The 11,639-nt window shown below is 49.5% G+C and overlaps 2 protein-coding genes across 2 annotated transcripts; one reads left to right on the top strand and one right to left on the bottom strand.

Moving 5' to 3' along the window:
* Nucleotides 1-1,144: 1,144 nt before the first annotated feature.
* Nucleotides 1,145-4,112, top strand: EAH_00043590 (cathepsin L-like thiolproteinase, putative; the record flags this gene model as incomplete). The annotated part of the gene is made up of 4 exons (XM_013394972.1): nucleotides 1,145-1,775; nucleotides 2,216-2,331; nucleotides 2,538-3,464; nucleotides 4,038-4,112. 4 exons carry the CDS (start codon nucleotides 1,145-1,147, stop codon nucleotides 4,110-4,112), a joined length of 1,749 nt encoding a protein of 582 aa, XP_013250426.1.
* Nucleotides 4,113-6,188: 2,076 nt separating this feature from the next.
* On the bottom strand, nucleotides 6,189-10,389 carry EAH_00043580 (hypothetical protein, conserved; the record flags this gene model as incomplete). The annotated part of the gene is made up of 4 exons (XM_013394971.1): nucleotides 6,189-6,515; nucleotides 7,442-7,940; nucleotides 8,858-9,535; nucleotides 10,058-10,389. The coding sequence occupies 4 exons, from the start codon at nucleotides 10,387-10,389 to the stop codon at nucleotides 6,189-6,191; spliced, it is 1,836 nt and encodes a 611-aa protein (XP_013250425.1).
* Between the last annotated feature and the right edge of the window lie 1,250 nt (nucleotides 10,390-11,639).

Genomic DNA, 11,639 nt, shown 5'->3' with positions numbered 1-11,639 from the left:
TATTATTATTATTATTATTATTATTATTATTATTATTATTATTATTATTATTATTATTATTAACCGTTAGTCTCCTTTTGTCCTAAGGGGGCCCCCTGCCCTTATAGGGGGGCCCCTGGGGCCCGTGAATTCATTAACAGTATCAGCAACAGGATATAGAGACAGCAAACGCGGTGTATGTACACCCCAAAGATGAAGGAGGTGAGGCAAGACTGTTTGGAGGGCTTTGCTTTATTATAACTGCTGTAGAGAGAAGACACAAAAGAAATTCTTTTTGTTCGTGTGCATGCGCCAGTAGTGAGACAACTCGAATATATAATATTATATAATATGTTTCAAAGCTGACGCTCTGAATAGGGTGTGCAGCAGCAGCAGCAACTGCTGCTCCTTTTGCTGCTGCTGTTGCTGCTGCTGCTAAGGTGTATCGACAGTCCTTCCTCTTGCAGCAGCTTCTCACTGACTTGAGTAAATTTATGTCTAAGTTTAATATTAGTTTATTAAATTAAATTACTAAGCGAAATACAAGAGAAAAACAAAGAAATAACCTCCAGAGGCTGCAGCAAAAGCAGCAGAAGCGCAGCGCCCATAGCCGCCCCCAGCAGCGTCATTAAGCTGCCAATACACCCCGTAGTTTGGAGAGTAAAGGTGAGAAATAAGTAAAACAAATTAATTGAATTAATTAATTGATAGTTGTTTACTAAGAGAAAAAGAAGAAGAAGAAAGAAGAAGCAAGAATACATCATTAACACGACTCCCGCTGCTGCTGCTGCTGCTGGTGCTGCTGCTGCTGCTAGAAACACCAGTCTCACGGCCCTCCCCCTGTCGCTGCAGCAGCTGCAGCAGCGCTGCGGTGTACATTTGTCAGTCTTCTGTCTTTTTTGTGTTTTCTTCCCCCACCTGCAGCACAACTGCAGCAGATAACTCCAGGCCTTCGGGCAGCAGCAGCAACGCCTGCAGCAAGAAGCAGCAGCAGCAGCAACTGCAGCAGCAGCAGCAGCAGCAGCGTCAGCAGCAGCAGGAAGGCATCTGGTTGTGGTTTTGTAGCTTCTGCATGTGCATCTTCCACATTATTGTTGCTGCTCTGCCGTCGAGGGGCTGGGGTCCGTTAGGGTTTAGGGTTTAGGGTTTAGGGTTTAGGGCTACGATGGATTACTCAGCAGAGACGCATTATGTCTCCTTCCTCAGCGGCGATGGGGGGGGCATGGGTAACAGCAGCAGCAGCAGCAGGAACAGCAGCAGCCGCAGCAGCCGGGGGCGCCGCAGCATCAGGTCTGGTGGTTTAGGGTTTGTGTCTCCTCACATTGCTGCTAAGCGTATGTTCTACAAGAAGAAGCTAACAGTGCTGCTGCTGAGTTGTGTTGCTGCTGCTGCCCTCTGGATGTCTTGGTGCGGTTTGCAAAGGCTCGCTGCTGCAGATGACGACGCAGCAGCAGAAGCAGCAGCAGCAGCAGCAGCAGCAGCAGCAGCAGCAGCAGCGGCAGCAGCAGAGGAAAACGGAGGGTCTCCCTTGATCAGAACCTCAGCATCAAACCCAGCAGCAGCATCAGACCCATCAGCAGCATCAGCAGCAGCAGCAGCAGCAGGGCCAAGCAGCGTTGTCTCAGTTGCTTCTCTGCCTGTAAGTGTCTACGACTATGAAGCAGCACACTTTGAGTTTTGCTTCCAGCTGTTTATCAGCGAACATCAGAAGATGTATATATCGATGGAGGAGAAGAGAAAGAGGCTGAAGATATTCACAGTAAACCTCACGCATATCCTGCTTCACAATCTACAGGGTACGCGGTCTCTTCCTGCTGCTGCTGCTGCTGCTTTTGCTGCTCTTTATTCTGCTGCTGCTGCTGCTGCTTATTCTGCTGCTGCTGATGCTAATGCTGCTGATGCTGTTGATGGTGGTGATGCTGTTGGTCGTGGTGCTGCTGTTGATGCTGATGCTGGTTCTTGAACTGCTGCTGCTGCTGCCTCAAATGCTGTTGTTGTTGCTGCTGCTGCTGATTTCGGTGCTGCTACAACTACTGCTGCTGCTCATACTAGAGCTGCTTCTGCTGTTGCTGCTGGTACAACTTCTGCTGCTGCTACAACAACAACACCTGCTGCTGCTGCTGCTGCTACAACAACACCTGCTGCTGCTGCTGCTGCTACAACAACAACACCTGCTGCTGCTGCTGCTGCTACAACAGCAACATCTGCTGCTGCTGCTGCTGCTGCTGCTGTTTAGGCCACACATACGAGTTGGCGATGAACAGGTTTGGCGATCTTTCTCGAGACGAATTTGCTGCATGGGTGAAGGGCGTCAGCAAAAGTACTTTGCCTTTAAAGACTGCAAGGCTAGGGGTAAGGCTTCGCCTGCTGCTGCAGCTGCTGCTGCTGCTGCTGCTGCTGTTGCTGCTGTTCTGTTTCTGTCTCTGTATCTATAATATATATCTTTTTCTGCTTTTTTAAGTAGCTACATTGGGAAGAAGTATGTTTAACAGAGTAAAATAATATATATATATATATATATATTTTATATTTATTTATATTTATTTATTTGTTTATAGGTGTATAAAGAACTACCTTCAATAGAAGCACCTGCTGCTATTGACTGGAGACAGAAGGGCTGCGTAACGAACGTGAAAGACCAAGCAGAGTGCGGTTCTTGCTGGGCATTCTCTGCTACAGGAGCATTAGAAGGTGCATTTTGTGCTGCTGCACTGCAGCAGGAGCAGCAGCAGCAGCAGGAGCAGCAGCAGCAGCAGGAGCAGCAGCAGCAGCAGCAGCAGCAGGAGCAGCAGCAGCGCATTCTGCTGCAGCAGCAGCAGTTAGTTCTACAGCAACAACTGTTACATGTACAGCAGCAGATGCAACAGCAGCAGCAACAGCCACAGCAGCAAAAACTGCTGCAAGAGCAGCAGCAACGCCTACTGCTTCAACTCCAGCTCGTACAACAACAACAACAGCAGCACCAACAACAGCAGCAGCAGCAAGAGCAGCAAGAGCAGCAGAAGGTGCTGAGCTTCAGCGAGCAGATGCTTGTCGATTGCTCTGCTGCTTACGGTAATGAAGGCTGCAACGGCGGGCTGATGGAGAACGCTTTTTTGTTTGTTAGCGAGAAAGGGATATGCTTAGAAGAAGAGTATCCTTATAAAGCAAAAGAAGGTGTTTGTCAAGTAAATGCATGCGCAAAGAAGTATTATATAGAAGGGTATTATGATATACCTGCTAAGAATGAAGAGGCTATGAAGAAGGCACTATATACACATGGCCCTGTCTCTGTTGCTATTGAAGCAAGTCAAACTTCTTTTCAGTTCTATCATAAAGGTATATTTAATGCACCTTGCGGTGATAACTTAGATCACGGTGTTCTTCTTGTTGGATATCAAACAAACAAAGACAAAAAAGAAGACTTCTTCATCCTTAAAAACAGCTGGGGTGTCGGCTGGGGCGAAGAAGGATATATGAAGTTAGCTATGCATGCAGGAGAAGCGGTATGTCTTCATTTGTTTACTATTATTTATTTATTTATTTATTTTGTGTATTTGTTTGTTTAATTTGTTTATTTGTTTGTTTGTTTATTTTGTTTGTTTGTTTGTTTATGTTGTTATTTATTTATTTACTTAACCTGTTTATTTAATTTATTATTTATTTATTTATTTATTTATTTATTTATTTATTTATTTATTTATTTAATTTGTTTATTTATTTATTTATTTACTCGTTGTCTGTTTGTTTATTATTTTTTTTAGTGTTTATTTATTTTATTTAGTTCGCAGATCTGCATGCAGAAGAAAAGATATGACGCATTTTCTTTATTTGTTCTTTCTTTGCTTATCTACAGATATTGATATATATATAATATATATAATATTTATATATATATATTTATATATATATATTCATATATATTTATATATTTATATGTAGGGAGAGGCAGAAGAAGAGATAAGTGTGTCTTCTTGAGAATATCAAGAAAGAATGAAAGCGTGCCTTGTGTTGTGCTGCTGCTGCTGCTGTTGCTGTTGCTGCTGCTGCTGCTGTTGCTGCTGCTGCTGTTGCTGCAGGGCCAGTGTGGAGTGTTGCTGTCAGGGTCGTATCCAGTTTTATCGAAGAAGGAGCCGCCGATCACCTCTAAATGAAAGGCCCCAAGAGTAGCAGCAGCAGCAGCAGCAGCAACAGCAGCAGTGGCTGGAGCAGCAGTAGCAGAGTTGCTGCAGTAGACAGAGTAACTGCTACTACTCTTGCTACTACTGCTACTGCTGCTGCTGCTGCTGCTGCACACTTGTCTGTCTTCTCCTCTGGCTTCTCTTCTTTGTTTGTTTGTTTCTGTCTATCCCCACAGGGGACGAGCAGTGCGTCAGAGCAGCAGCAGGAGAAGCAGCAGCAACAGCAGCAGCAACAGCAGCAGCAGCAGCGGCAGCAGCAGAAGGGGAGAGAGTCGGGATTGTGCTGTCTCTTTGTTTATTTTTTTTCGTTTGTTCGGTGAGTGAAGCGGCGCATGCACATGCAGCATAAGAAGATCTACAAAGCCCCAAAGTGTTGTGCGTGCACGCATAACAAAGCCACAAATTATGCATGCATGCATGCATGCATGCATGCAAGTAGGGAGTGTTTGCTGGTTTTGGGGCTGTCTTTTGATGCTTGTTTGCATGCATTTGAGTATTTGTTGTTTTGTTTGTTTGGCTGGCGTTCTCTTTGTCTCTTCTTCTTCCCCATGCTCTCCTAAACCCTAAACCCTAAACCCTAAACCCTAAAGTTAATTAAACACGCATCGCCGCTCAGTTATCTGCTGCACTTCTTTCTTCACTCCTCTTCGCGTCCTCTCCTTTAACTCGGTTATTTATACCTTTTTTGGGGGCCCCCAGGGGCCCCCATATACATATACATATACATATACATATATATATATATAACGTATATATATAACGTATATATATATATATAAGGGGGCCCCCTAAACACTGTGGTATATAGGCCTTTAAGGGGCCCCCAAAAGGGTTCGAAGGGCCCCTAAATATCTCCTCCTCAACGGACGTAGGCCTCAGAGTAGGGGGCCCCTAAGGGGCCCCCACCCTCAACCATTGGAGACCCCTAACGGGTATCGGGGGCCCCCAGGGGGTACGGGGGGCCCCCAAGGGGTACAGGGGGGCCCCCAAGGGGTACAGGGGGGCCCCAAATGTTTATGGGGGGCCCTAAGGGTTTAGGGTTTCTACCCTGAGGGTTTAGGGTTTCTACCCTGAGGGTTTAGGGGGCCCCTTAAGGGTTATTTGTGAGGGATTATATTATTGAGGGCCCCCCTGTGGCGTTCGGGTCTTGTCTGAGTAGCAGCGCAGCAGCAGCAGCAGCAACAGCAGCAGCTGCTAGGCAGTGCGATGGGGTTGCTGCAGCAGCTGCTGGGGCCGTTTTGCTGCTGCTGCTGCACCAGCAGGGGGCGGTGCATGCGTGCGGTGTATATACAGCAGAAAGGAGACAGACAACAGCATTTTATTGGCTATATTTGCGTTCAAAGAAATGTTCATGCAGCAAGCATGAAGTGTCTCCTTTGCTGCTGCTATACTGCTGCTGCTGCTGCTGCTGCTGCTGCTGCTGCTACGGGGATTGCAGGTGTTGGTTGCTGCTGCTGTGGTGTTTTCTTTTGCTGCTGCTGCTGCTGCTACACCTGAAACGTGTGCTGTTACGGGGGCTACAGGTGCTGCTGCTGCATCTGGGGTGTTGCTGCTAATGCTGCTGCTGCTGCAGCAACAAAGGAGCGACTGCTGCCCCTGCACCTGAAGCAGCTGCTGTGGGGTTGCTGCTGGTGCCGCTGCAGGCTCGTGTTGCTGCTGCTGCTGCTGCTTTCACCTGCTGCTGCTGCCGCTGTTTATGGCTTTGGCTGGTACAGCAGTTGGTGCTGCAGTGTCTTTCTGTCTCCTCTGCAGAGACACTCGCTGCTGCTGCTGCTGCTGTTACTGCTACAGCTGCTTGTGCTGATCCTAAGCTATCTCCTGCTCCTCCTGTGCTGCTGCTACTGCTGCTGCTGCAGCTGCTGCTGCAGTGGGTAGTGTACACTTAAGATGCAACACATGTCCCTAAAGAATCTCAGCGGCAGCTGCTGCAGCTCCTGCTCCTGCTGCTGACTCCGCTGCTACTGTATAATAATAATAGCATTTGCTTCAAGTATCGCTGCTGCTGCTACAGCAGCAGCAGCAGCAGCTGCTGCTGCCGCAGCTACCTCCCTATGGTAATGATGTTGATCGTATGGCTGCTGCCCTTGCAGCTTGTGTCATTGTGAACTGCTGCTGCTGCAGCAGCAGCTGCTGCTGCTGCTGCTGCTGCAGCAATAGCAGCAACGGCTGCTGGGCCGCTACGGTAGAGATGAGAGACGCCGCAAGGGCTGCTGCTGCTGCTGCTGTTGCTGCTGCTGCTCCTCCCCATTCTCCAATCTCTTGGTGAAGCAGGAGAGGTGTGTCTGCTGCAGCAGCAACTGCTGCAGCAAGAAGCGCGTCAGCAGCAGCAGCGGCAGCAGCAGCAGCAAACCCCACGCTGCTCCTCCCAGACGAACGCTGCAAGCAGCAAACGAACAGCAGAGCAGCAGCAACTCCAACCGAGAAAGGAGACAGCAAAGCGACAGAAAGGAGACAGAAGGGCAGCACACCCAAGCAAAAGAAGCAGCAGCAGCACAAGACAAACAACAACAGCAGCAGAAGCAGCCGCAGGATACAAACAGCAGCAGCAGAAGCATGCAAGGACCAACAGCAGCAGCAGCAGCAGAGGCAGCAGGAGACAAGCAGCAGCAAGAGCAGGAGACAAGCAGCAGCAAAAGGAGGGGCAACTGGATACAAAAAGCAGCAGCAGCAGCAGCAGCAGCAGCAGCAGCAGCAGGAGACAAGCAGTAAGACAGCAGGAGACAAGCAGCAAGGTACGGACAGCAGCAGCAGCAACTGCAGCAGCAGCAGCAGCAGAACAGCAGCAGCAACCCACGAGTATGTCTCTGTTGCTGCAGTTTGTACATCATCGTCTGCCTGCAGCAGCAGCAGCACAGCAGCACCAGTGACTGGCTGCGAGAACTGCTGCAGCAGTATATACACCTGAAGGCAGCAGCAGAAACAAAACCCTAAACCCTAAACCCTAAACCCTAAACAAACCCTAATCTGGTAGCCCTTCTTCCCCACTCACAGCGATGACATTTAGGGTTTAGGGTTTGAATAAGGGTTTAGGGTTTGAACAAGGGTTTAGGGCTTGAATAAGGGTTTAGGGTTTAGTACAAAGGCAAGCCACAGCGCAGTAAGGAGAAATCGGTGTAATGCTAGGGTTTAGGGTTTAAGCGTAGAATTAGGGTTTAGGGTTTACGCTTAGGGCTTAGGATTAGGGTTTAGGGTTTACGCTTTGGATTTAGGTTAAGGGTTTAGGGTCCGGGTATAAGTGTAGGGTTTAGGGTTTACCCTTAGGGTTTAGGATTGGGGTTTAGGGTTTAGGGTTTAGGGTTTACCTGGAGCAGTAGCAGTGTAACAACAGCAACAAGAAAAGGTATTGCGGTGTTGTTGCAGTGCAGCGCCTCTGCTGCTGCTTTTGTTGCTGCCTTTGCTGCTGCTCTGCTGCTGCGGCTTCTGCTGCTCCTGCGGCTGCTGCTGCCGCCATCAGGAGACAGCAACAGAGGGACAGCAGCAGCAGTTTCAGTAGAAAGATCTAGGTCCCCCTTCTGCTGCTGCTGCTGCTGCTGCTGCTGCAGCTGCTGCTGGTGCTGCGCGTGGTATGGTGTATGCCGATAGGCAGCAAGGGACGCAGCAGCAGCAGCAGCAGCAGCATCAGCATTTGTGTTTATGCTGCTGCTGCTGCTGCTGCTGCTGTTGCTGCTGCCTTCCACGTGTCTCTTTTTATGTGCGCTGCTGCGAGGGGATCCCTCTTCACCAGCCAGAGACATATACACATCAGGAGATTCATTTTGCTGCTGCTGTTGCTGCTGCTGCTGCTGCTGCTGCGGATGTTTCCTGCACCAGCGGCAGCAACGAAGTAGCAGTTGCTGCAGCAGCAGCAGCATTTGCTGCAGATACTGCCGCAGCCTCCCTGTTGCTCGTCTTCTAGAGTTTGCTGCTGCTGTCGGTCGCAGCAGCAGCAGCAGCAGCGCAGCAGAGACGCAGCAAAGTGTAGCAGCAGCAGCAGCATATGCAGCAGCAGCAGTGATAGAAGTGAAGATAAGCAAAGGGCATCCTGCTGCTGCTGTTGCTGAAATGCATGCAGGGAGACTCTCTCCTTCCCTGCAGCAAAACAAATCACAACACACCTGCTGCTGCTGCTGCATCTGCTGCATCTGCTGCATCTGCTGTTGCTGCTGCTGCTGCTGCTGCGTGTGCTGCATCTGCTGTTGCTACTGCTGCTGCTGCTGCTGTTTCGGCTACTGTTGTTGCTGCTGCTGCTGCTGCTAGAAAACTCCCCCGCCTCACGAATGGCTTGCCTCTTGTAAACCCCAAACCCTAAACCCTTAATAAACTCTAAACCCTAGACCTTCTCTTGCATCTTCAGAGACGGTGGCTAAGGAGCCCTTCTCCCTCAAACCCTAAACCCTAAACCCTAAACCCTAAACCCTAAACCCTAAAACCTAAACCCTAAACCCTAAACCCTAAACCCTAAACCCTAAACCCTAAACCCTAAACCCTAAAAACCCCAAACGGCAAACGAAACCCTAAACCCTAAACCCTAAACCCTAAACCCTAAACCCTAAACCCTAAACCCTCAACCCTAAACCCTAAACCCTAAACCCTAAACCCTAAACCCTAAAACCTAAACCCTAAACCCTAAACCCTAAACCCTAAACCCTAAACCCTAAACCCTAAACCCTAAATAAACCCTAAACCCTAAACCCTAAACCCTAAACCCTAAACCCTAAACCCTAAACCCTAAACCCTACTTGCATGCATGTGCGCAGGCACGAAGAGCGAGAGAAAAGAGAAGAGTGTTTTTGTTGTAGTCTTGTCTGTCTCCAACCTCCAGCCGCAGAGTCTGGCTGTTTGCTGCTGTCTCTTCAGGTGTATCTGCACCTGTCTCCTCGCTGTCTCCTTCCCCTTTGCTGCTGCTGCTGCTGCTGCAGTTGATGCTATTGCTGCTGTTACTGCTGTTGTTGTTATTGCTGCTGCTGCTGTCGCCGCTACTGTCTACTCGAGTCTCTTTGGCGTGCTGCAGCAGGTGCGGCTGTTGCTGCTGCCTTTTACCCTCATCCTGCTGCTGCTGCTTCTGCTGCTGCTTCTGCTGCTGCTGCTTCTGCTGCGGCTGCTGCTCCTGCTGCTCTGCCTGCTGCAGCAGCTGCTTGTTGTCAGTGTCTCCTGACGCTGCTGCGCCTGCTGCACCGCCTGCAGCAGCAGCAGCAGTAGCCGGAGCTTGATCAGCAGCAGCAGTAGCAGCCGGAGCTTGATCAGCAGCAACAGAAGCAGCAGCAGGTTGCTGCTGCTGCTGTTGCTGCTGCTCCTGCTGCTGCTGCTCCTGCTGCTGCTCGTCTTTGGCTAAATATTCTGTTTTATTTTTTGCGATTGAAAAGAAAGACAGTACATGCAGCTCAGCAGCAAACGTAGACCTCCCCCTTATCACCACCCTGCAGCAAACAGCAGCAGCAGCAAACCGCAGCAGCAAATAGCAGCAGCAACAACAACAAACAGCAGCAGAAGCAGCAAACAGTAGCAGCAGCAAATAGCAGCAGCAAATTGAGTCAACAAACAGAAGCAGCAGCAAACCGCAGCAGCAAATAGCAGCAGCAAACAGCAGCAGCAGCAAACAGCAACAGCAGCAAACAGCAGCAGCAGCAGCAAATAGCAACATATGCTGCATGCACGCCTCGGCTGCTGCTCCCTCGTGGGCATTGCGCAGCACAAAACAACAGCAGTAGCAGTCTCCAAACCCTAAACCCTAAACCCTAAACCCTAAACCCTAAACCCTAAACCTTCTAGGGTTTTCCTTAACAGAAGCAATTACTGCCACGAGACTCTTTACTGACCCAGCAGCAGCAGCAGCAGCAGCAGCTGTAGCAGCAGCAGTAGCAGCATCAGGAAGAGGAGCAGGAGAAGCAGCAGCAGCAACAGCAACAACAAGAACAGCAGCAGCAGCAGGCTTTGCTTACAAGCATGAGGGTGCAATAAGCAGCAGCGCAGCAACAAGAGCAGCAGCAGCAAAGGAGACAACAGCAAATCTAAACAATCTCCTTTCTCTCTCTTTTGCTGTTTTTATTAACCATATTGTTGCTGCCTTTCTGCTGCTCCTCCTCCTTTGCAGCTGCTCCTCTTCTTGCTGCTGCTGCTGCTGCTGCTGCTGCTGCTGCGGCTGCTGCGGCTGCTGCTGCTGCTCCTGCAGCTGCTGCTCCTCCAGCTGCTGCTGCTGCCGCTGCAGCTGCTGCTCGTAGTTGTCCTCAGCATAACAGCTCAAAGAGCTCTCAGTTGAGTCAAATGTTGGCATCGCTATTGCAGCCATTGCTGCTGCTGCTGCTGCTGCTGCTGCTGCTGCTGCTCGGTTTGCTGCTTCTGCTCCTGCTGCTCAGTGTGCTGCTTCTGCTGCTGCTGCTGCGGCTGCTGCTGCTGCTACGTGAAGCGCTCAAGATGCAGACAGACATCCATCATAAATGAATATCTCCTTTGGACGGAATTTGCTGCTGCTGCTGCTGCTGCTGCTGCTGCTTCTGTTCGCGTTGCTGCTGCTGGTTTTGTCGCTGAAGCAGCTTCTACTAATTCCCTGGGCAGCGCATTGCTGCTAATGCTGCTGCTTCCATCGGTGCTGCCGGTGTTGCAGCTGCTGTTATCGATGCTACAGCTGTTGCTGCTCGGGTTGCTGCTCCTGTGGTTGCAGCTGTCGTTGCTGCTGCTGCTGCAGTGCTACCTTTCAGCAGCAGGGCTTGAGCTTCTGCCTGCTGCGAGAGCTGCAGCTGCTGCTGTAGTTGGTGCAGCAGGAGTCGCAGCTGCTGCTGCTGTTGCTGCTGCTGCTGCTGATGCTGCTGCTGCTGCTGCTGCTGTTGCTGTTGAGTAGTGGTGGTCCTTGTGCTGCTGAAGGCAGCAGGATGGAAGTGCTGCACCCACGTTGCTGCAGCAGCCCGCTTGCTGCAGCAGCCCCAAACAAGCAGCAGCAGCAGCAGCAGCAGCAGCAGCAGCAGCACAAAAAGAAGAGAAAGAAGAGCAGGGTGTTGGTACACCTCAGAGCGGATGCAGCAGCAGCAATTCAAAATAATAAAAGAAGCTGTTTATTAGTAATTGTTTATCTCAGAAACATTTTAATTATAATATAATATATCCGTGAAGAAATTACAGCAAAACATCAGGTGTATATACACCCCGATATTTCTTACGGTTGTCTGCAGTTGTTTTCATTCTTCTTTGTTTGTTTTTATATTTAATTATATTTAATTTTATTGCTTTTATTTATTTATTCATTCGTCTATCGTTATTAGAGAGAATTAATAGAAGAATCTGCTGCGGGTGCTGCTGCTGCTGGGGCTTCGTGCAGCAGCAGCAGCAGCTCCTGCTGCTGCTGCTGCTAGGTGTGTATTATGTACGGCTGCATTTGTTGTTTGTTTTAGAAGTAATATAGCAGTAAATATTATTATATATTTAATTATTTTAATTCACCATTCAGAAATTATGTACCTGCTGGTTGCTGCACATGCTGCTGCTGCTGCTGCTGCTGCTGCAACGAACTGCCTTCCAGCAGCAGCAGCA

This window comes from Eimeria acervulina, genomic scaffold (assembly GCF_000499425.1).
Source record: "Eimeria acervulina Houghton genomic scaffold, Eah_scaff585, whole genome shotgun sequence".
In the NCBI taxonomy this organism is placed as follows: domain Eukaryota; phylum Apicomplexa; class Conoidasida; order Eucoccidiorida; family Eimeriidae; genus Eimeria; species Eimeria acervulina.
The sequence above is the reverse complement of the archived record's forward strand: the minus strand, read 5'-3'. Positions and strand labels throughout refer to the sequence as shown.